This window comes from Chlorocebus sabaeus, chromosome 13 (genome assembly GCF_047675955.1).
Source record: "Chlorocebus sabaeus isolate Y175 chromosome 13, mChlSab1.0.hap1, whole genome shotgun sequence".
NCBI classification, from domain to species: domain Eukaryota; kingdom Metazoa; phylum Chordata; class Mammalia; order Primates; family Cercopithecidae; genus Chlorocebus; species Chlorocebus sabaeus.
Genome location: NC_132916.1, coordinates 87,245,900 through 87,268,531, shown reverse-complemented (window position 1 = coordinate 87,268,531; position 22,632 = coordinate 87,245,900). Strand labels below are relative to the sequence as shown.

Below are 22,632 nucleotides of genomic sequence, written 5' to 3'. Positions count from 1 at the left end.
CCCATCTAGGGTGAAGCTTCCAGAGGAAGGAACGGGCACAGCAAGACTGCTGTTCTGCAGCCTCCGCTGATGATACCCAGGCAAACAGGGTCTGGACTGGACCTCCAGCGAACTCCAGCAGAGCTGCAGAAGAGGGGCCTGGCTGTTAGAAGGAAAACTAACGAACAGAAAGGAATAGAATCAACATCAACAAAAAGGACGTCCACTCAGAAACCCCATCCGAAGGTCACCAACATCAAAGACCAAAGGTAGATAAATGCACGAAGATGAGCAAAAACCAGCCCAAAAAGGCTGAAAATGCCAAAAGCCAGAATGCCTCTTCTCCTCCAAAGGATCACCACTCCTCACCAGCAACGGAACAAAACTGGATGGAGAATAAGTTTGAGGAATTGACAGAAGTAGGCTTCAGAAGGTGGGTAATAACAAACTCCTCCGAGCTAAAGAGGCATGTTCTAACCCAATGCAAGGAAGCCAAGAATCTTGAAAAAATGTTAGAGGAACTGCTAACTAGAATAACCAGTTTAGAGAACATACATCACCTTATAAAGCTGAAAAACACAGCATGAGAACTTCATGAAGCATACATAAGTATCGATAGCCGAATCAATCAAGCACAAGAAAGGATATCAGAGATTGAAGATCAACTTAATGAAATAAAGCCTGAAGACAAGATTAGAGAAAAAAGAATGAAAAGGAACTAACAAAGCCTCCAAGAAATACAGGACTATGTGAAAAGACCAAACCTATGTTTGATTGGTGTACCTGAAAGCAATGGGGAGAATGGAACCAAGTTGGAAAACACTCTTCAGGATATTATCCAGGAGGACTTCCCCAACCTAGCAAGACAGGCCAACAATCAAATTCAGGAAACAGAGAACACCACAAAGATACTCCTCTAGAAGAGCAACCCCAAGACATATAATCATCAGATTCACCAAAGTTGAAACGAAGAAAAAATGTTAAAGGCAGCCAGAGAGAAAGGTCGGGTTACCCATAAAGGGAAGCCTGTAAGACTAACAGCAGATGTCTCAGCAGAAACCCTACAAGCCAGAGGAGAGTGAGGGCCAATATTCAACATTCTTAAAGAAAATAATTTTCAACCCACAATTTCATATCCAGCCAACTAAGCTTCATAAGCGAAGGAGAAATAAAATCCTTTACAGATAAGCAAATGCTGAGATTTTGTCAACACCAGGGCTGCCTTACAAGAGCTCCTGAAGGAAGCACTAAATATGGAAAGAAAAAACTGGTACCGACCACTGCAAAAACATACCAAATTGTAAAGACCGTCGACACTATGAAGAAACTGCATCAACTAATGAGCAAAATAACCAGCTAGCACCATAATGACAGAATCAAATTCATACATAACAATATTAACCTTAAATGTAAATGGGCTAAATGCCCCAAATAATAGACACAGACTAGCAAATTGGATAAAGAGTCAAGACCCATCAGTGTGCTGTATTCTAGAGACCCACCTCACGTGCAAAGACACACATAGGCTCAAAATAAAGGGATAGAGGAAGATTTACCAAGCAAATGGAAAGAAAAACAAAACTCAGGGGTTGCAATCCTACTCTCTGATAAAACAGACTTTAAACCAACAAAGATCAAAAGAGACAAAGAAGGGCATTACATAATAGTAAAGAGATCAATGCAACAAGAGCTAACTATCTTAAATATATATGCATCCAATACAGGAGCACCCAGATTCATAAAGCAAGTTCTTAGAGGCCTACAAAGAGTCTTAGACTCCTATACTATCATAATGGGAGACTTTAACACCCACTGTCAATATTAAGCCAGATCAACGAGACAGGAAATTAACAAGGATATTTAGGACTTGAACTCAACTCTGGACCAAGCAGACCAGACATCTACAGAACTCTTCAGGCAAAATCAACAGAATATACATTCTTCTCAGCACCACATCACACTTATTCTAAAATTGACCACATAATTGGAAGTAAAACACTCCTCAGCAAATGCAAAAGAACAGAAATCATAACAGTCTCTCAGACCACAGTGCAATCAAATTAGAACTCAGGATTATGAAACTCACTCAAAAACCACACAACTACATGGAAACTGAACAACCTGCTCCTGAATGACTACGGGGCAGAAATAAAGAAGTTAATTAAGGAAGAAACAAATAATGAAATTAAGGCAAAAATAAAGAAGTTCTTTGAAACCAATGAGAACAAAGACACAATGTACCAGAATCTTTGGGACACAGCTAAAGCAGTGTTTAGAGGGAAATTTATAGCACTAAATGCCCACAGAAGTGTGTCCAGAATTGATGGGTTCTTGGTCTCGCTGACTTCAAGAATGAAGCCACGGACCCTCGCACTGAGCCTTTCAGCTCTTAAAGGCAGCATGTCTGGAGTTGTTCGTTCTTCCCAGTGGGTTCGGGTCTCGCTGGCTTCAGGAGTGAAGCTGCAAACCTTCACAGTGAGTACTACAGCTCTTAAAGGCAGCGTGGACCCAAAGAGTGAGGCACAGCAAGATTTATTGTAAAGAGCAGCCGAATAAAGCTTCCACAGTCTGGAAGGTAATCCAAGCGGGTTGCCGCAGGCTGGCTCTGGCAGCCTGCTTTTATTCCCTTATCTGGTCCCACCCACATCCTGCTGATTGGTCCATTTTACAGAGCTCTGATTGGTCCGTTTTACAGAGAGCTGATTGGTCCATTTTACAGACAGCTGACTGGTATGTTTTGAGAGTGTGCTGATTGGTGCGTTTACAATCCCTGAGCTAGACACACAGTGCTAGGTAGAAAGGTTCTCCAAGTCCCCACTAGGTTAGCTAGATACAGAGTACTGATTGGTGTATTTACAAACCTTGAGCTGGACACAGGGTGCTGATTGGTGCATTTACAATCCCTTAGCTAGACATAAAGGTTCTCCAAGTCCCCACTAGACTCAGTAGCCCAACTGGCTTCACCTAGTGGATCCCGCACTGCAGCTGCAGGTGGAGCTGCGCCAGTCCCGAGTCACGCGGCGTCGGCACTCCTCAGCCCTTGGGCAGTTGATGGGACTGGGCACCATGGAGCAGGGGGTGACGCCCATTGGGGAGGGTCAGGTTGCACAGGAACCCACCACGGAGTGGGGGACTCGGACACGGTGGGCTGCAGGTCCCGAACCCTGCCCCATGGGGAGGTGGCTGAGGCCCGGCGAGAATTCGAGCACGGTGCATGGGGGCCGGCAGTGCCAGGGGAACTGGCGCAACCTCCATGGCTGCTGGCCCCAGTGCTAAGCCCCTCAATGCCCTGGGGCTGTGGTGCCGGCCTACTCCGAATGCAGGGCCCAGCAAGTCCACGGTGTCCTGAACTCACGCTGGCCTGTAAGCGCTGCCCGCAGCCCTGATTCTCACCCACGCCTCTCCCTCCACACCTCCCCAAAAGCAAAGGGAGCAGGCTCCAGCCTCGGCCAGCCCAGAGAGGGGCTCCCACAGTGCAGTGGCAGGCTGAAGGGCTCCTCAATCACCACATGAGTGGATACTGAGGCTGAGGAGGCGCCGAGAGTGAGGGCCGCTAGCACATTGTCACCTCTCAGGAGAAAGCGGGAAAAATCGAAAATCAACACCCTAACGTCACAATTAAAAGAAACAGAGAAGCAAAAGCAAACAAATTCAAAAGCCAGCAGAACACAAGTAGTAACTAAGATCAGAGAAGAACTGAAGGAGATAGAGACACAAAAAAACCCTTGAAAAAAAGTCAATGAATCTAGGAGCTGGTTTTTGAAAAGATTAACAAAATAGATGTACCGCTAATCAGATTAATAAAGAAGAAAAGAGAGAAGAATCAAATAGATATAATTAAAAATGATAAAGGAGATATCACCACTGATCCCACAGAAATACAAACTACCATCAGAGAATACAATAAACACCTCTATGCAAATAAACTAGAAAATCTAGAAGAAATGGATAAAATCCTGGACACATACACCCTCTCAAGACTAAACCAGGAAGAAGTCAAATCCCTGAATAGAACAATAACAAGTTCTGAAATTGAGGCAGTAATTAATAGCCTACCAACCAAAAACAGCCCAGGACCAGACAGATTCACAGCTGAATTCTACCAAAGGTACAAAGAAGAGCTGGTACCCTTCCTTCTGAAACTATTCCAAACAATAGAAAAAGAGGGCCTCCTTCCTCATTTTATAAGGCCAGCATTATCCTGATACCAAAAACTGGCAAAGACACAACAAGAAAAGAGAATTTCAGGGCCAATATCCCTGATGAACACAGATGCGAAAATCCCCAATAAAATATTGGCAAATCGAATCCAGGAGCACATCAAAAAACTTATCCACCATGATCAAGTCGGCTTAGTCCTTAGGATGCAAGGCTGGTTCAACATACGCAAATCAATAAACGTAATCCATCACATAAACAGAACCAATGACAGAAACCACAATTATCTCAATAAATGCAGAAAAGACCTTCAGTAAAATTAAACACCCCTTCATGCTAAAACCTCTCAATAGTCTAGGTACTGATGGAACTTATCTCAAAATCATAAGAGCTATTTACCACCCACAGCCAATATCACACTAAATGGGCAAAAGCTGGAAGCATTCCCTTTGAAAACCAGCACAAGGCAAGGATGCCCTCTCTTATCACTCCTATTCAACAGAGTATTGAAGTTCTGGACAGGGCAATCGGGCAAGAGAGAGAAATAAAGGGTATTCAAATAGGAAGAGAGGAAGTCAAATTGTTTCTGTCTGCAGATGACGTGATTGTATATTTAGAAAACCCCATCGTCTCAGCCCCAAATCAACTTAGAGACTGGGGAGCCAAATCATGAGTGAACTCCCATTCACAATTGCTACAAAGAGAATAAAATACCTAGGAATACAACTTACAGGGGATGTGAAGGACCTCTTCAAGGAGAACTACAAACCACTGCTCAAGGAAGTAAGAGAGGACACAAACAAATGGAAAAACATTCTATGCTCACAGATAGGAAGAATCAATATCGTGAAAATGGCCATACTGCCCAAAGTAATTTACAGATGCAATGCTATCTCCATCAAGCTACCATTGACTTTCTTCACAGATTTAGAAAAAAACTACTTTACATTTCATATGGAACCAAAAATGAGCCCATATAGCCCAGACAATCCTAAGCAAAAAGAACAAAGCTGGAGGCATCACACTACCTGACTTCAAAACTATACTACAAGGCTACAGTAACCAAAACAGCGTGGTACTAGTACGAAAACAGAGAGACAGACCAATGGAACAAAACAGAGGCCTCAGAAATAGCGCCACACATCTACAACCATCTGATCTTTGACAAACCTGACAAAAACAAGAAATGGGGAAAGGATTCCCTATTTAACAAATGGTGCTGGGAAAACTGGCTAGCCATATGCAGAAAACTGAAACTGGACCCCTTCCTTATACAAAAAGTAACTCAAGGTGAATTAACGACTTAAACCTAAGACCTAAACCCATAAAAACCCCGTAAGAAAACCTAGGCAATACCATTCAGGACACAGGCCTGGGCAAAGACTTCATGACTAAAACACCAAAAGCAATGGCAATAAAAGCCAAAAGGGATCTAATTAAACTTAAGAGCTTGTGCACAGCAAAAGAAACCATCATCAGAATGAACAGGAAACCTACAGAATGGAGAAAATTTTTGCAATCTATCCATCTGACAAAGGGCTAATATCCAGAATCCACAAGGAACTTAAATTTACAAGAAAAACCCCATCAAAAAGTGAGCAAAGGATATGAACAGACACTTCTCAAAAGAAGACATTTATGCAGCCAAGAAACATATGAAAAAATGTTCATCATCACTGGTCATTAAAGAAATGCAAATCAAAACCACAATGAGATACCATCTCACGACAGTTACAATGGTGATCATTAAAAAATCAGGAAACAACAGATGCTAGAGAGAATGTGGAGAAACAGGAACGCTTTTACACTGTTGGTGGGAGTGTAAATTAGTTCAACCATTGTGGAAGACAGCGTGGCGATTCCTCAAGGATCTAGAACCGTAAATACCATTTGACCCAGCAATCCCATTACTGGTATATAACTAAAGGAGTATAAATCATTCTACTAAAAAGACACATGCACACGTGTGTTTACTGCAGCACTATTCACAACAGCAAAGACTTGGAACCAATCCAAATGCCCATCAATGATAGACTGAATAAAGAAAATGTGGCACATATACACCATGGAATACTATGCAGCCATAAAAAGGGATGAGTTCATGTCCTTTGCAGGGACATGGATGAAGCCTGAAACCATCATTCCCAGCAAACTAGCACAGGTACAGAAAACCAAACACTGCATCTTCAACTCATAAGTGGGAGTTGAATAATGAGAACACATGGACACAGGGAGGGGAACATCACACACAGGCACCTGTCGGGGGTGGGGGGCTAGGGGAGGGATAGCATTAGGAAAAATATTTAATGTAGATGACAGGTTGATGGGTGCAACAAACCACCATGGCACATGTATACCTATGTAACAAACCTGCATGTTCTGCACATGTATCCCAGAATTTAGAGTATAATGTTTAAAAAAGCATTCAGTTGAATGTGAATACAGTCATGTGATCTATGTCAATCCTATGCCTTTGTTAACCTGCAGCAAACTCACAATCACAGTTAGAACAATTCATTCATCAGATTTAGACAAAGTAACTGCCTCTTAATTATTTTGGAGGCCAATGATCACCTTTTGACAGAGCATGGTGGCTCACACCTGTAATCCCAGCACTTTGGGAAGCCGAGGCAGGCAGATCACGAGTTCAAGACCAGTCTGGCCAATATAGTGAAACTCCGACTCTACCAAAAATACAAAAATGAGCTGAGTGTGGTGGCACACACCTGTAATCTAGCTATTCAGGAGGCTGAGGCAGGAGAATCACTTGAACCCGGGGGGCAGAAGTTGCAGTGAGCCGAGATAGCACCAGTGCACTCTGGCCTGGGCGACAGAGCGAGACTTCGTCAAAAAAAAAAGAATAAAAAATAAATAAATAAATAAATAAATAATCGTTTTCCTCTGAATCTACAAATAGGTATTTTTAAATGTTAATTATAAAACAATTTAGCTCTCATATTGAGCAAACATAGAAATTTCTCCATATTACAATTATAAATCTTTCATAGAAATATTTCAAATATATATGGCATGAGATACAATTATTTCTTCATGTGTCAGCAAATAAGAATAAGATTTGCTACTCCAAAAGAAGTTATCTGGGACAATAAATCTTTATGAAAGTATGAATTCTCTTTAGTATGCATTACATTATTTTCTTAAATTTCCCTCTGAAATGACATATGAATGAGATTGAAAGGATCCATCAGGCCGTATTCAATTATCAATAATGAATGACATAATAATAGACTAGATAATGCAAAACTGAACACCGCAAACATGAGAATGGTCATCCTTATTTTATCTTGCATCTGCTTTCAAACCAAAATGCAGTTGCACCATTGTATCTGTAATTTCATTAAAAATTAGGCAGAATCACTGAAAATCTCTATGTGTGAACAATAGATCTTCATGTTTAAGTAAAAATTCTTTCTTCTCTTCAACCACAGTTGCCATAACAAACTCTCAAAGGTTCTTTTTCTTTAACTGTGACACAAACAATACAACACTGATAAAGTCATAGAACCGTGATATAAAAATAACAAGCCTTATGGTTTTATGAACTACTAGTCTTGAACAAATACTTAGGAACTTATAAATTTATATTTAGTGATAAATAAGAAAATAAAGAAAAGAAAAGCAGTGCCTAGAAAATAAATCTGAATGCCAAATGAAATACATAAACATAAAATTTAAATTCCTACCTAACAAAGCATGCAAATAACAAATACTAATAAAATTATTTTAAAAGTAGATCTGTCCTTGAAAAATTAAATGTAGTAAAAGAATAACCTTCGTAATTGTCTATTTAATTCTCTCAACAATTATTAGGAAGGAGATCTTAACATTTACTACTCTGTCATCCTACAGAGCAAATACTTTACTTTTGAAACAGCAATAAGCAAACTATTTAAAAATATTTTCCGCATAAAATTTTTCTAGTCTAACTAGACAGTAGAAAGTAAAATGACTCCAAGCAGAGAAAAGCTTTGCCACTAGGAACTTCAAGAGATTATCTGTTCTTTTGTTTTCATTTTTAATTCTAGCTTTTGAAATGGGGGGAAGGGCACAGAGACTTGCTTATTTTTTTTAATCAAAGACAATTTCCTAAAATCACTCAACAGTGATTCTTTGCATGTTCTTTCACTAGATCTTAACTATACACAACTGACTCCCCCTAAGGGAAATGTACAGAGTTCCAAGACACGGACAAGCAGAAAGTAAAGAAAGACAACATACTATTTCAACAGCAATAGAACTTTACAAGTGGGAAAAGTAAACATGAGAAGTTTGTCAAAGAAGAGAATGCGTTATTATTTGTGTCAATTGGCCAGAAAAATAGGCAATTAGACAAGAATATATCAGACAATGTTATCACTCCATAAATGGCAGCAATTTTAGAGTGGTCTTTCCCATCTACTTATACACACAGATAACCTATTCCCTGAAAATAAGGGGAAATAATTATGAAATGTAAAAAGCAGCTTCTCAGACTAAGCAAATAATAGCAGAGCTTTCTAGTTTAAAATATTGTCTATCTAGCAGATCTGGTACAAACTTTCCAAAACACCTACTAAAATGCCTATGAAAAACATCATATAAAAACATTAAACCTCGGAATAAGACAAAAAGTCAGTAACTACCAGAATTTTAAGGCTGATAGATCTGTACCAGAAAGTTTTAGAAAGTATTATAATTAGCCAGGCACAGTGGTATATGCCTGCAGCTCAGCTACTTGGGACACTGAGGTGAAAGAACTGCTTGAGTCCATGAGTTTGAGACCAGCCTGGGCAATACAGCAAGACTCTGTCTCTATTTTTAAAAAATAAAACAAAAAATTTTTAAAAGGCAGGGTGCGGTGGCTCACGCCTGTAATCCCAGCACTTTGGGAGGCCGAGGTGGGCGGATCACAAGGTCAGGAGATCAAGACTATCTTGGCTAACATGGTGAAACCCCGTCTCTACTAAAAATACAAAAAAATTAGCCAGGTGTGGTGGCGGATGCCTGTAGTCCTAGCTACTCGGGAGGCTGAGGCAGGAGAATGGCGTGAACCTGAGAGGTGGAGCTTGCAGTGAGCCGAGATTGTGCCACTGCACTCCAGCCTGGGCGACAGAGCAAGACTCGGTCTCAAATAAATAAATAAATAATAAAAATAAAAAAATATATATATAAAAAATTGATGACACCTTATAATACATTGCAGAAAAGTACAGATAATATTATCTCATATCACTACAATAAAAATTTTTTAATTAAGAATAAACTCAGAAAATACTCTTCCACTAGAAATTTTAAAACTCTCACAATCCTGGGAAAGATTAAAAAATAAACCAAAACCACAAAGCCCTTACTAACATGACAAAGAAATTATCAGACATTTGCCAGGTGTGGTGGCTCAAGCCTGTAATTCCAACACTTTGGGAGGTCGAGGTGGGCAGACTGCTTGAGCTCGGGAGTTCAAGACCAGCCTGGGGAACATGGTGAAACCCCATCTCTACAAAAGATACAAAAATTAGCCGGGCGTCATAACACGTGCTTGTCGTCCCAGCTACTCAGGAGGCTAAGGCGGGAAGATTGCTGCAGACAAGGAAGTCAAGGCCGCAGTGAGTTGTTATCATGCCACTGTACTCCACTGGGTGACAGAACAAGATCCTATCACTAAAATAAAATAAAGAAAGAACTAGGCTTGGCTTAGGAAAAGAGCAGAAATAAAAAATTAAACTAAAAGTTCATGGGAGGAGAAAAAATTAAATAGCTATCACATTTTAAAAAATCAGTTCTCAACTTCTTGGCTAAGATTAAGTGCAAAAAAATACCCACACAAAAAAAAAAAAGAGAGAGAGAGAAGAAACTTCAAGTATTTTAATAAATGGATATTGTACTCAAAGGGAGAGAAAAATTTAAATGTACCAATTTTCACATAGGAAGTGAAAAAGATATTAACCCAAACTCAAAGCACTACAATCCAAATAATTCTGTAGGGGAATTGCTCAAAAACCTAAAAAAGCAGATAATTCCAATGTTTTTATTAAAACTGCTCTGGCTGGGCACAGTGGCTTACCCTGTAATCCCAACACTTTGGGAAGTCAAGGCAGGAGGATTGCTTGAGCCTAAGAGTTCAAGACCAGCCTGGTCAAACATACTGAGAGGCACTACCTCCACAAAATATTCTAAAATTAGCTGAGTGTGGTGGCACATGCCTGAAGTCCCAGTTACTTGGGAGGCTGAGGCGGGAGGATCACTTGAGCCCAGGAGTTCAAGGCTGTAGTGAGCTATAACTGTGTCACTGTACTCCAGCCTGGGTAACAGAGCAAGACCCTGTCTTAAAACAACAACAACGACAACACCATCAACGACAAAAAACAGCTCTAGAACGTATTTTTTTAAACCAAGTTCTTTTTATAACACTGATGAAAACAGTATAACACAGTGTACCACTGATGAAAAAGTTTCCAAAGATTTATAAAATATCAAGATTATTTATAAACATCAATGCAAAAATCCTTTTAAAAAGGTAGAAAAAAAACTGGGCAGTACATTTTTTAAAAATAATATATTAAGACAAAGTAGGGCTTATTCCAGGAATGAAAGAATGATTCAATATCAGGAAACATTTTCATATAATTCGTGAGATAAACAGATCTAAACAGAAAAAAAAAATAGTAGATGAAAAGCCATTTGACCAAACTGAACACTCATTCGTGGTTAAAAATAAAATCACTGAGTGAAACAGAACCAAATGCATACTTGTTTCATCTGATAAAACAGATCTCAGAATTAAAGGCAGTGTATCATACTCTGAAGAAACACCAGAAGCATTCCCACTCAAATCAGGAAACAAGAATCCACATAACTACTGCCACAATCTAAAATTGTATTTGTGTACAATCAAATTAGTCAAAAGTTAATGTATGAAAAATCCAATAAGTAAAAATATCACTATTTACACTTAATATGAATACTAAAAAAAGAATTGCAAAATTATTACAAGCAATAACAAAATGAAGTAAGAAAGTTCGATAAATAAGATTAGTATGCCAAAATTATCAGCTTTCAAGTTTAAAACCTTACCGTGTATAAAAGGCATCTTATCCTAGAGTCCTATGGCTAACATCCTATTTAATAGTTAAAACCAAATTTTGCTTCCCCATAGATGAGGAAGAAGACAAGGCTGCTCACTCTCACTGCTTCCATACAACATTAAACAATAGATTCTAGCCAGTGCAGAATAATAATATAATATTATTATTAAAATAATATATTTTAAAACAATATACTAAGACAAAGTAGGGCTTATCCCAGGAATGACAGAATGATTCCACATCTTGAATTTTATTCAAGGCAGGAGAATAAAATTAAAAGCATCCAAGTTGGAAAGGGAAAAGTAGCACCTTTCTCACTGATATTATTGTCTATGTAATAATTTTGATGAAATTCACAAAAAATTATTACTGTAATAATTGAGTTTAGCAAGACTGTAAGATAAAACATCAATATACAAAAATCAACATACTCCTTTGGGGAAAATAGTCAGTATATTTCTTCTATATACTACTAATAGTCGGAAATGGAAATTTTTCAAAGACTTTTATGACAACATCAAAAAGTATGAAATAAATCTGAAAAAAGATGAGCAAAATCTCATGCTTAAAACTACAAAAATTGCTGAGAGACAGTAAAGAAGACCTACATAAAAGAAAATATATGCCAGGTTGATGAACTAGAAAACTCAGCATTGTTATGATGTTAGTTCTTCCCCAAAATTGACCTATATTTTCATTACAATTCCAACCAAACTCCCAGCAGACTTTTTTGTAGAAATTGACAGCTAATTATAAAATTCACATAAAAATGCAAAGGTCTAGAATAGCCAAAACAACTTAGAAAAGAACAACAAAGTTAAAACATTTATACTTTTGGATTTCAAGATTCACAACAACCAAAAATAATCAAAGCAGTATGGTACTTGAGTAAAGACAGACAAATAGATCAAGGGAACTGAACAGACAGTCTAGAAACAGAACCAGACATATACAACTAACTTCATTTTTTATAAACGTGAAAAAGGAATTCAATGAGAAAAGGATAGTCTCTTCAATTGGTACAGAAACAACTGAATATCTATATGCAAAAAAAAAAAAAAAAAAAAAAACCATGTCAACAGACTAAAAAGAACCCAAATGTCTACGACTATGATGTTAGCTAAGTTATGGTATACTGATACAATGAAAATCTGTGCAACTGTTAAAAAAAAAATGAAGATGATCTAACCTCTGTGTACCAATACTGGAGTGAAGAGACTTAAGACATACTGTCAAGTTTTTTTAAAAACAAAAAAAGAAAAAGAAAAAAAGAAAGGGACAGAACAGTGTATTAAAAAGTCACCATACTGGTCATGGTGTCTCATGCCTGTAATCACAACACTTTGGGAGGCCAAGGCAGGCAGATCGCTGGAGTCCAGGAATTTGAGACCAGCCTGGTTAATACAGCAAGATCCCATCACTACAAAAAATTAAAAAATTAGCTAGGAATGGTAGTTCAGGGCTATAGTTCCAGCTACTCAGGAGGCTGAGTTGGGAGGATTGTTTCAGTCTGGGAGGTCAAGAATGCAGTGAGCAATGATCGCACCACTGCACTCCAGCCTGGATGACAGAGCAAGACTTTGTTTCAAAAAAAGGAAAAAAAAAATCATCCCTATATGGAGGTAGTAAGAATATAAATAAATGCATTTATTTATTCATAAAGAAATTCTGGATGGATACACTAAAAGCTAACAGCAATGGTTACTGACAAGGTGATAAATGGATGGAGAGCTTTCAGAGAAACTTTTTACTGCATGTTTTTAGAGTTTTGTTAGTCATATGTAATCTACTCAAATAATTCTTTTTGAATTGGCCTTCAAACTGGAAATGTAAATAGAATCGCAATTAGAAAAACGACTTGTTATTACTCTTTTGGATGTTGTATTCTGACTGTATATTCAAGTTAAAAACTGAACAATTATCCCTTCATTGTGTTTAACAGATCAAATTAAACAAAACAAAGAGTTATAGAACTATATTAATAAATTCCTAAAATCAGAATCATCTTTGAGATTTTAAAGATACACAGATATGAAATTCTATTATTTTTCTACAAAATGAGTATGCATGTTTTATAGTTGTAAATTTTGTTTAAAACTTCATAAAAGCTACCATTCCTAAAATAAATGATCTATACTTCCCTGAAAATGCTGTAAGGTTCATAAGATCACTATTTCACCATCCCATTAGCAAAGATAAAAATCTCCACAGTAATAACCTTTCAATTGTAGTTATTATCCTATAACTGGTGTTACTAAGATCTTACATGTTATACCAATTCTGCTACAAAACGTGTCTTCCTTTGGTATTCTACAACCAAAACTACTTCAGTAAGAGACATTAAGGACAAAATACAATAATAAGAACTGAAAGTGAGGAGAGGAGACTATTTAAAATTCTAAAAATTAGAATTGCTTTTATTCTTTATTTATTTATTTTGAGACAGGGTCCCACTCTGCCACCCAGGCTGAAGTACAGTGGCGCAATCGTGGCTCACTGTAGCCTCAACCTCCCAGGCTCAAGCAATCTTTCCACCTCTGCCTCCTGAGTAGCTGGAACTGCAAGCATGTGCCACCACGTCTGGCTAATTTTTTTTTTTTTTTTTTTTTTTTTTAGACGGAGTCTCGCTGTGTCGCCCAGGCTGGAGTGCAGTGGCGCGATCTCGGCTCACTGCAAGCTCCGCCTCCTGGGTTCACGCCATTCTCCCGCCTCAGCCTCCGAGTAGCTGGGACTACAGGCGCCCGCCACCGCGCCCGGCTAGTTTTTTGTATTTTTAGTAGAGACGGGGTTTCACCATGTTAGCCAGGATGGTCTCGATCTCCTGACCTCGTGATCCACCCGCCTCGGCCTCCCAAAGTGCTGGGATTACAGGCTTGAGCCACCGCGCCCGGCCACGTCTGGCTAATTTTTTTGTATTTTTTGTAGAGACAGGGTTTTGCCATGTTGCCCAGGTTGGTCTCGAACTCTTGGGCACAAGCGATCCAAGTGCCTTGGCCTTCCAAAGTGCTGGGATTACACGCGTGAACCACCACGCCTAGCTAGAATTGCTTTTAAAAAGAAATATCCTATGATTTTAAGGAATTACATAAGCTAAGTATAAAGAAAAACACGGTAAGATCACTGTCTTTCTAGCGAAAAACTACATAAAAAGTTGTTCCACATAATTGCTTCAAATCCCTAAAAAATAGTTCTGATGTTACACATTAGAAAATATTTCTAGGCAGTACTGATTTGAATATTGAAATTATACTATCTAAACACATTTTCTTAAATGCTGAACTCTGAATTATGACAGCACAACCTGTCAAACTCATTCTTTAAAAACGAACACAAACCAAAGCAATTTGGTTTTTGCTCATTTTTATACTGTATTTACAATTTAGAAAATATTCTCATAAGAGAACATAGTTCCAGTTAATAGATTTCCACCATGGACACAGCAGATGTTAAATATTAACTTTATCTTTACCCAACCTATTGGACAGGGCACACTACTACACAGGCTCTTGTAGGTACCCCCTTAATATCCTGCTGCCAAAACTGACACAAAAGGCAAGCAGTGAACAGTTGGGAAGATCACAGTGGCAGTGGTCAACCAAAATTCCCACGCCGAGCAGGTGTTACATAAAATTGTAATAAAAGTAGGATGATTACTCTGTATTTGTTGAATGAAAAAGATAGCCACTCAATAGTGCTAGGATTACTTACAGCTAATATCATATCCAAAGACTAACACCAAACTAAGCGGACTAGAGTAGGAGCAGGTGAAGAGTTTAAAACATGATTGCATATGTTGCTATATTTTTGCACAATTCTATCATAACCACCCTCCTCCCAAAAAATATAAATTATTTGGGTACTATTCCCTGGGTTGAATATAAACAGACCACGGTTCTTCGTGGCCACCAATTTTTCAAATGCCCTAAACCAGGCATAGAAAACACTGGTTTGAAAGTAAAATCCCACCATAATGCAACTTCTTGGATGCCACATGCAATTTTCATGTAAAAGTTCTCATAACCAGGTATCAGAGCTGAACTATAAATTCAACTCACAATAGAGAAATATAAAAAAGAGCAAATGGCTCCCAAGGTTTCTGAATCTGTGAAGTTACAAACCTGATTCTGGAATATGACAAATTTCACAAAAGGTATAACATTCAGGGCTTCTTAAGAAATAGCCGGCTGGCCTTCTTGTGAATGCCAAATGTGCCTCCTTATCCTTTCTAAAACTTGTAAAACATTTCAAATGTTTATCAGTATACAGTCAAGCATGGGACCATGTGGTATGCAGGCTCAAAATACATTTATATTCTGATAAGGACAGCAGAGCTTTATGACTGCCAACTAACATATCTACGAATTAGAAGCACCAATCAGGTTTGCTAAGAAAGTTAACTACTACCAAAAGCAAGAATGTCTCACAAATATTCAAAACTGCAGAGAAATTACAAAACAGGGAAGAAAGGAAAACAGAAAGTCAGAGAAGAAAAACAAATTAAAAGGTGAGTTCAATAAATCAGACATCCTAACACATAACAGGCACACAGAACACACTGTATAATTTATATACAAAGAAATAAGAATCTCACCAAAAGCACAAATGAGAAATGGAGAAAAGTCTCAGGAAATAGTCAATATGCACTTTACATGTCATGTCTTAAAAAAGCAGATATACCAAGGTACAATTGCTTTTAAACACTAGATCTGGTAAATATCCCATTGAAAACAAACTATGCAGCAGCAGTAACAGTAGTACCAGTAATAATAGTAGTCACATTAGTGATACTAAAAATAATGAGAACAAAGAAAAAAAAGAGAATGAAAAGGAAAATGGAGAAGATGAGGCATAAACAGAATTAGTATGTTCATGTGAGAACACAAGGCATGAAGAAGAGACAGTGAATAGAAGAAACTGGATGCTAAATAGACTATGCAAACAGAAGACAATTCCCTGAAGGAATGAAAGAGTAAAAATAGAGCATCTAAATGTAATCATCAGACAAAATCATAGCAGTATTAGAACATAATATAAAAACATTTTAGAGATGAAGGGCTTCTTAAGCAAGACAGAAAACCAGAAGATGCAAGAAATATATTGCCAAATTTAACTACATAAAAATGAACTTTTTGGCCAGGCATGGTGGCTCACGCCTGTAATCCCAGCACTTTGGGAGGCTAAGGCAGGCTGATCACTTGAGCCCAGGAGTTCGAGACCAGCCTGGGCAAAACAGGGAAATCTGGTCTCTAAAAAAACACCAAAAAATTAGCTGGGCATGGTAGTATGCACCTGTAGTCGCAGCTACTCGGCAGGCTGAGGTGGGAGGATCACTTGACCCCAGCAGGTCAAGGCTGTGGTGAGCCAAGATGGCACCATTGCACTCCAGCCTGAGCAAGAGTGAGACCCTGCCTCAAAAAAATAAAAAATAAAAAACTCATACTCACCTTCCCATTACAATACAGTGCCTTGCCTACAGATCAAAAAAAAAAAAAAAAGATGCTGGCAATGGGAAAATGAGCTCTCTCATCTGCTGGAGACAAAATTGCTTTATTTGGAAAGGAATTTGGCAGTAGTTACTAACATTACTCATAATCTTTAAACCAAAAATTCTACTTACCCTGAAGAAATATCCACCCATAGAAACAAAAATGTTCACTGAAACAGTGCTGGTAATAGCAAAGGACTAGAAGCAATCTAAAAACCCATCAATTATAACATAATGTATAGGACATCTTTACTATCATTACCATGCAGCACTTAACAAATAACATGGCAAATCTCTATGCACTGACATGGAAATATCTCCAAGCCATACTGTTAAGTGAAAAAACAAAACAAAACAAAAAGAAGCAACATCCTGGAATATGTAGTATGATTCTTTTTTTTTTTTTTGAGACGGAGTCTTGCTCTCTCGCCCAGTCTGGAGTGCAGTGGCGCAATCTTGGCTCACTGCAATCTCCACCTTCTGAGTTCAAGCGATTCTCCTGCCTCAGCCTCCCGAGTAGCTGGGACTACAGACAGGCGCCACCACACGTGGCTAATTTTTGTATTTTTAGTAGAGACGGGGTTTCACCATATTGGCCAAGCTGGTCTCAAGAAATAGTTCTCTTACGCAAATACACTTTCCCTTGAGTGTTCTTAAAGCATATATGGTTTGAACTGTGAAATAGAAAGAACATGAACACTTTTGTATGAATTGAGGGTAAGTCTCATTCTATCCATATGGCATACACAAACTCACTTATAACATATTATCTGGTTGACAGTAATCATCCAGACCTTGTGATCTGCTTGCCTCAGCCTCCTAAAGTGCTAGGATTACAGGTATGAGCCACCGCACCTGGCCTTAGTATATGATTCATTTTAAGTGGAAACAACAAAAATACTAAAAGAAAACCTTCGATGTATGTGTGTGTGTACACATATATATATATCTATATATATATGTATATATATAGATAGATATAAATGTATATTTTTAATAAGAGTACGTACCTTCAGGATGTGTAGGAGTAGGCCTAATGATTTTCATTCAATACAGTTCTATGTTGTTTATAGCTTCTTAAAAAAAACAGTATGACCAATGACCATGAAACAAAAACTATTATGAGAAAAACGGAAACAACCTAGTTTAAGGTGCCACCATTGAGAATCTTACTCAAGAGAAAAAGCCTAGGAATAGGAGTCGTACCATGTTTGGCCAAAACAGTGCTATACCCAATTCGAGTATTTTCTGACAGAGTTAAGACAACTGGGCAGCAAAATGTCATTCATATTCATCTTGTAAGCTGAATTATGAGACATTATAAGCACTAATTTTTAAAAAAGTAAATTTTACCTTTCTTGAAGTACAGATGTCAAAAAATGGCTTATTTCTGACACTAAATGGTTCCTGTGTCTTGTCAATAAGCCCAGTCTTCATTTTTTCATGTCGAGGATTTATAATTTCTCGTTCTATACACTGCAGACGAACATTAAAATCACAATCTCCAACGGGCTGTGACTGAATTAAATAAAGAATTAGTTAAATTTCACACTAACAACTATTTTATCAGCATAATTATCAAGGCTACCACAATGTACATAATAGTCTGTGTAAACAGTATCCTCTGGAGTTACCCAGCACACAGCCTGCACAAACATATATACCAACCCTAATAATTAGTTTGACTAACAATAGAACTATCTCAACACACAAAGAGACTTATTTTTAAATACAACTGTATAAAACAGTATGAGAAAGTGGCACAATTGTACTGTAAGTTGATCCAAATATTTCACACCTAGGTTGGGTGTGGTGGCTCATAGTTGTAGTCCCAGTACTTTGGAAGGCTGAGGTGGGAGGATCACGTGACTCCAGGAGTTTGATGCTAGCCTGGGCAACATAGCAAGACTACCACCCCCAAATTTTAAAAAATAAAAAATTAGCAATTTCACATCTGAATTAGAGTATTAATATACTTACCATTTATAGGTATAGAATCACTTAAAAAGAGAAAAAATATATATACTCACTAGTCTTTTTTTATTATGTATATAAATTAGTTAAAACCCTTTAACAGTAATCTATTACAGTATAAAAACTAAAATCCACAGAATTCAGAAAAGTACAAGCGAGTAACACACCAAAATAAGTAGCACAGTTACCTACAATGTTTTTTGTTGTTTAAAGTGCTAATGCTATATATATCAGCAAATAGAAGATATGTATCAAATACACCCTCAACTCTGGAAGCTAACACAGAAGTTGTTTACATAATATGTTCAGGCCGGGCGCGGTGGCTCAAGCCTGTAATCCCAGCACTTTGGGAGGCCGAGACGGGTGGATCACAAGGTCAGGAGATCGAGACCATCCTGGCTAACATGGTGAAACCTCGTCTCTACTAAAAAAAATACAAAAAACTAGCCGGGCGCCGTGGCGGGTGCCTGTAGTCCCAGCTACTCGGGAGGCTGAGGCAGGAGAATGGCGTAAACCCGGGAGGCGGAGCTTGCAGTGAGCTGAGATCCGGCCACAGCACTCCAACCTGGGCGACAGAGCGAGACTCCGTCTCAAAAAAAAAAAAAAAAAAATGTTCAAAGTTATACAGTTATAAAGAAATAGTTCTCTTACGGAAATACACTTTCCCTTGAGTGTTCTTAAAGCATATACGGTTTGAACTGTGAAATAGAAAGAACATGAACACTTTTGTATGAATTGAGGGTAAGTCTCATTCTATCCATATGGCATACACAAACTCACTTATAACATATTATCTGGTTGACAGTAATCATCCAGATTAGTAATTACTGCTTCAAAGGCACATAAGCTACTCTTCTTTTTTACTTTGCAACTGGACACACCTTACATACATTTTCCTCCATCTTTACTGTCTTTTTCCTCTTCTCCAATGTATATTCTCCAACCTAACTTTACTCAACCTAATGTTTACATGGGGTGGTAGCACTTGCTTCAGGAGTAAACATTAAATATACCTTGGGGATGTCTTTTTCTCAACTTTAGAAGGATGACAATTTTGATATTTGGCAAAGAATAAGGAGTGAGACAAAGTGAGTGAGAGGTGTGAGGCAGCACACGTTCTCTTTACATAAAGGCATACAACTGTCTGTAAAGGATATTTATTGGGGAAAATGCTAGTAAATAACCATACAGTCCATGTGTCATCTCTTCTATGCAATAAACATCATCAACAAGGTTGAAAAATCTAAAATGTTAGGCTTGTTTATTAGATTTATTAAACGAATTCAGACACCTATAAAATTGAAGTAGAATAAACAAGTCCTCTCTTTTGTTCTTAAAAAAAAAAAGTCTAACAACTGTTAAAACATATGTAAATGTCTACATTGCCTCCTAGAAGCTTTCTATCTTTATACATAAATTCATCAAACAACAAGAATAGACTGAAAGCAAGTTCACCCTCAAATCCACAATGCCTATGGGCAAAGTTAAGCTCTCAACAGATAGGTGTTGAATCAATGAGAAGAGACTACAGGAAACACTCAATAATTATTGACTAGCTTGACTCCCTGTTTTCAGTTCTTACTCCCTTCAAAACACTATCCATGCTGCCACTAGTTATCTTTCAAAATAGTAAAAGTATGTTCATATCATTACTATAATGAAAACCCTTTAACAATGCCTTATTACATAAAGAACTAAAAACGCCTCATTCAAGTAATCTGGCCCTCTACTTAACAATCCATTCTCAGTTTTTGCTATGTCCCACACCTTACCATCCATCAAATATACTAACAGGCTGGGTACAGTTGGCTCACACCTGTAATCCCAGCACTTTGGGAGGCTAAAGCGGGCAGATCACTTGAGGCCAGAAGTTTGTGACCAGCCTGGCCATCATGGCAAAACCCCATGTATTTGTACTTTTGTACTAAAAATACAAAAATCAGCTGGGCATGGTGGCACACGCCTGTGGTCCCAGCTACGCAGGAGGCTGAGGCACAAGAATTGTTTGAACACAGGAGGCAGAGGTTGCTGTGAGCTGAGATCATGCCACTGCACTCCAGCCTGGGCGACAGAGGAAGACTGTCTCAAAAAAAAAAAAAAAAAAAAGTATGCTAACAAACCATCTAACACTCCTGACCTCCATGACTCAATCCTTCAAAACTAATTTGTGTCACTTTCTTGGTCTGCAATTCCATGCTTCAGTGACTCAACTATACCCAGGGAAGTTGAAATACTCTCACCTCCCTAATACCACTATATCTTTTATATACCTTTGTTATGTTTATGATTTTAAAATTATAATTATTTCTTTACATTTCTATTTCATCCATAATAGTCCGCAAATTTGCTTTAATTTTATATCCAATCTAAACACATATCCTAACAAATACATTTAAAAATGCATACTTTTTAAAAATGTGTATACATATACAACTGTAAAATATTATAAAATATTACATTTTTAATGAAAATGTTATAAAACAGACAAAATAAAATAATATATTAAATTTCTTTTTAAAGTTCTCCTATGTTCTTCCCAAATTCCAATGAAACACTGTGCAAATGGCCTTATTTGGAAGCCAGTACACTAGCATGTGAATTCTTTAAAGTCAAGAAATTATGTCTCATTCATCTTTGTATACCCAGTACATATGTACTTGACATATAAAAGATGATCAATGCTGAGAGTCAGAGGGTGGAAAAAAAAAAAGATGATTGATGAAATTCTTTCTGCACAAGTTAATAAACTAAGGGACTGAAAGGATTTTAAATATTATTTCAAAAAAAATTATTTTTCTAACAGTGGCCCTGATTTGGTGATACAAAATAAATAATGTTGTTAATCATCCATAAAGGCTCCATAGTAAATTAAAGAATTAAATATACGATATTTTCAATTATAAATGCATCCCAGTATCAGAAATGTAAAAATATATGTGGCTTAAAATCATGAAATATGGTAATAGGCACACAATAAATATGTACTGAATAAACAATTATTCACCTAAAGACAAAAAGTATAACAATCATTTTTAGAATAAAATATAGATTAATTTCTTAAAACAAGAAGTACAATTTTGGGGAAAGTCTGATGAGATTGATTTCATTAAAATTTAAAACTTCTGTGCATCAATAAAAGTTGATTGAATAAAACACTGATTTGGAAAACATATTGTCACACATATAACCAGGAAAGTACTAGAATCCAGAAAAGATAATTGATTCCTACATATTAAAAAGAAAAAACAAGACAGAAAACCAAATAGAACAAACTTGCAATTAAGTTATAAAAGAAAAATACAAACAAATAAAAATAAACCTCAGAAATATGTTCCACTTCATTGGTAATCAGGGAAAAAAAATAGACAACCAAATAAAAAAAACCAGAAGATTGTATTATAAGATTATACAAATTTGCAATTAAATCATACAAATTCCAAATAAGTAAAAAAAATAAATAAATAAGAAATATGTTAAACCTTGTTAGTAATCAAGGAAAAGCAAATTAAAACAGGATGGTATCATTTCACACACATCAAATTGGCGATAATATAAATGTCTGATAAAACCAACTGTGGCAAACTGAAACAATTACTTCTCAGAGAAATTTAGCAATGTAGATAATATAGCTGAAGCTGCTGATTTAATCACAATCTCCATGATATAATATATACGACAGAACAGAGTTTTTAAAAACACTTCCCAGGTAATTACATTCCAAGAATGAGAACAACTGTCCTAGCGAAATTTTCACGTGTGCACAAGAAAAAAACATATAAAATTGTTCAATACAGTAGTAATATAAAAGCAAAAAATGGACACCAAAATGTTCATCAAAAGGAAAAAGGATAAATTCTGTATATTTATACAATGTAACACTCAATGGTAATTAAAGTGTATGAACTAAATCTAGACGTATTAGTACAAATAAATCTCAACATTATCTTGTTGAGC

The 22,632-nt window shown here is 37.3% G+C and overlaps 1 protein-coding gene across 2 annotated transcripts in view; it reads right to left on the bottom strand.

The window, feature by feature from the left end:
• RNGTT (RNA guanylyltransferase and 5'-phosphatase) overlaps positions 1-22,632 on the bottom strand; it is a 338,317-nt gene that overhangs the window by 201,591 nt on the left and 114,094 nt on the right. For both annotated transcript variants that reach the window (XM_008006573.3, XM_008006574.3), the window contains exon 11: positions 18,058-18,222. In XM_008006573.3, coding sequence (XP_008004764.1) covers positions 18,058-18,222 — 165 coding nt within the window. The remainder of the gene's footprint in view (positions 1-18,057; positions 18,223-22,632) is intronic.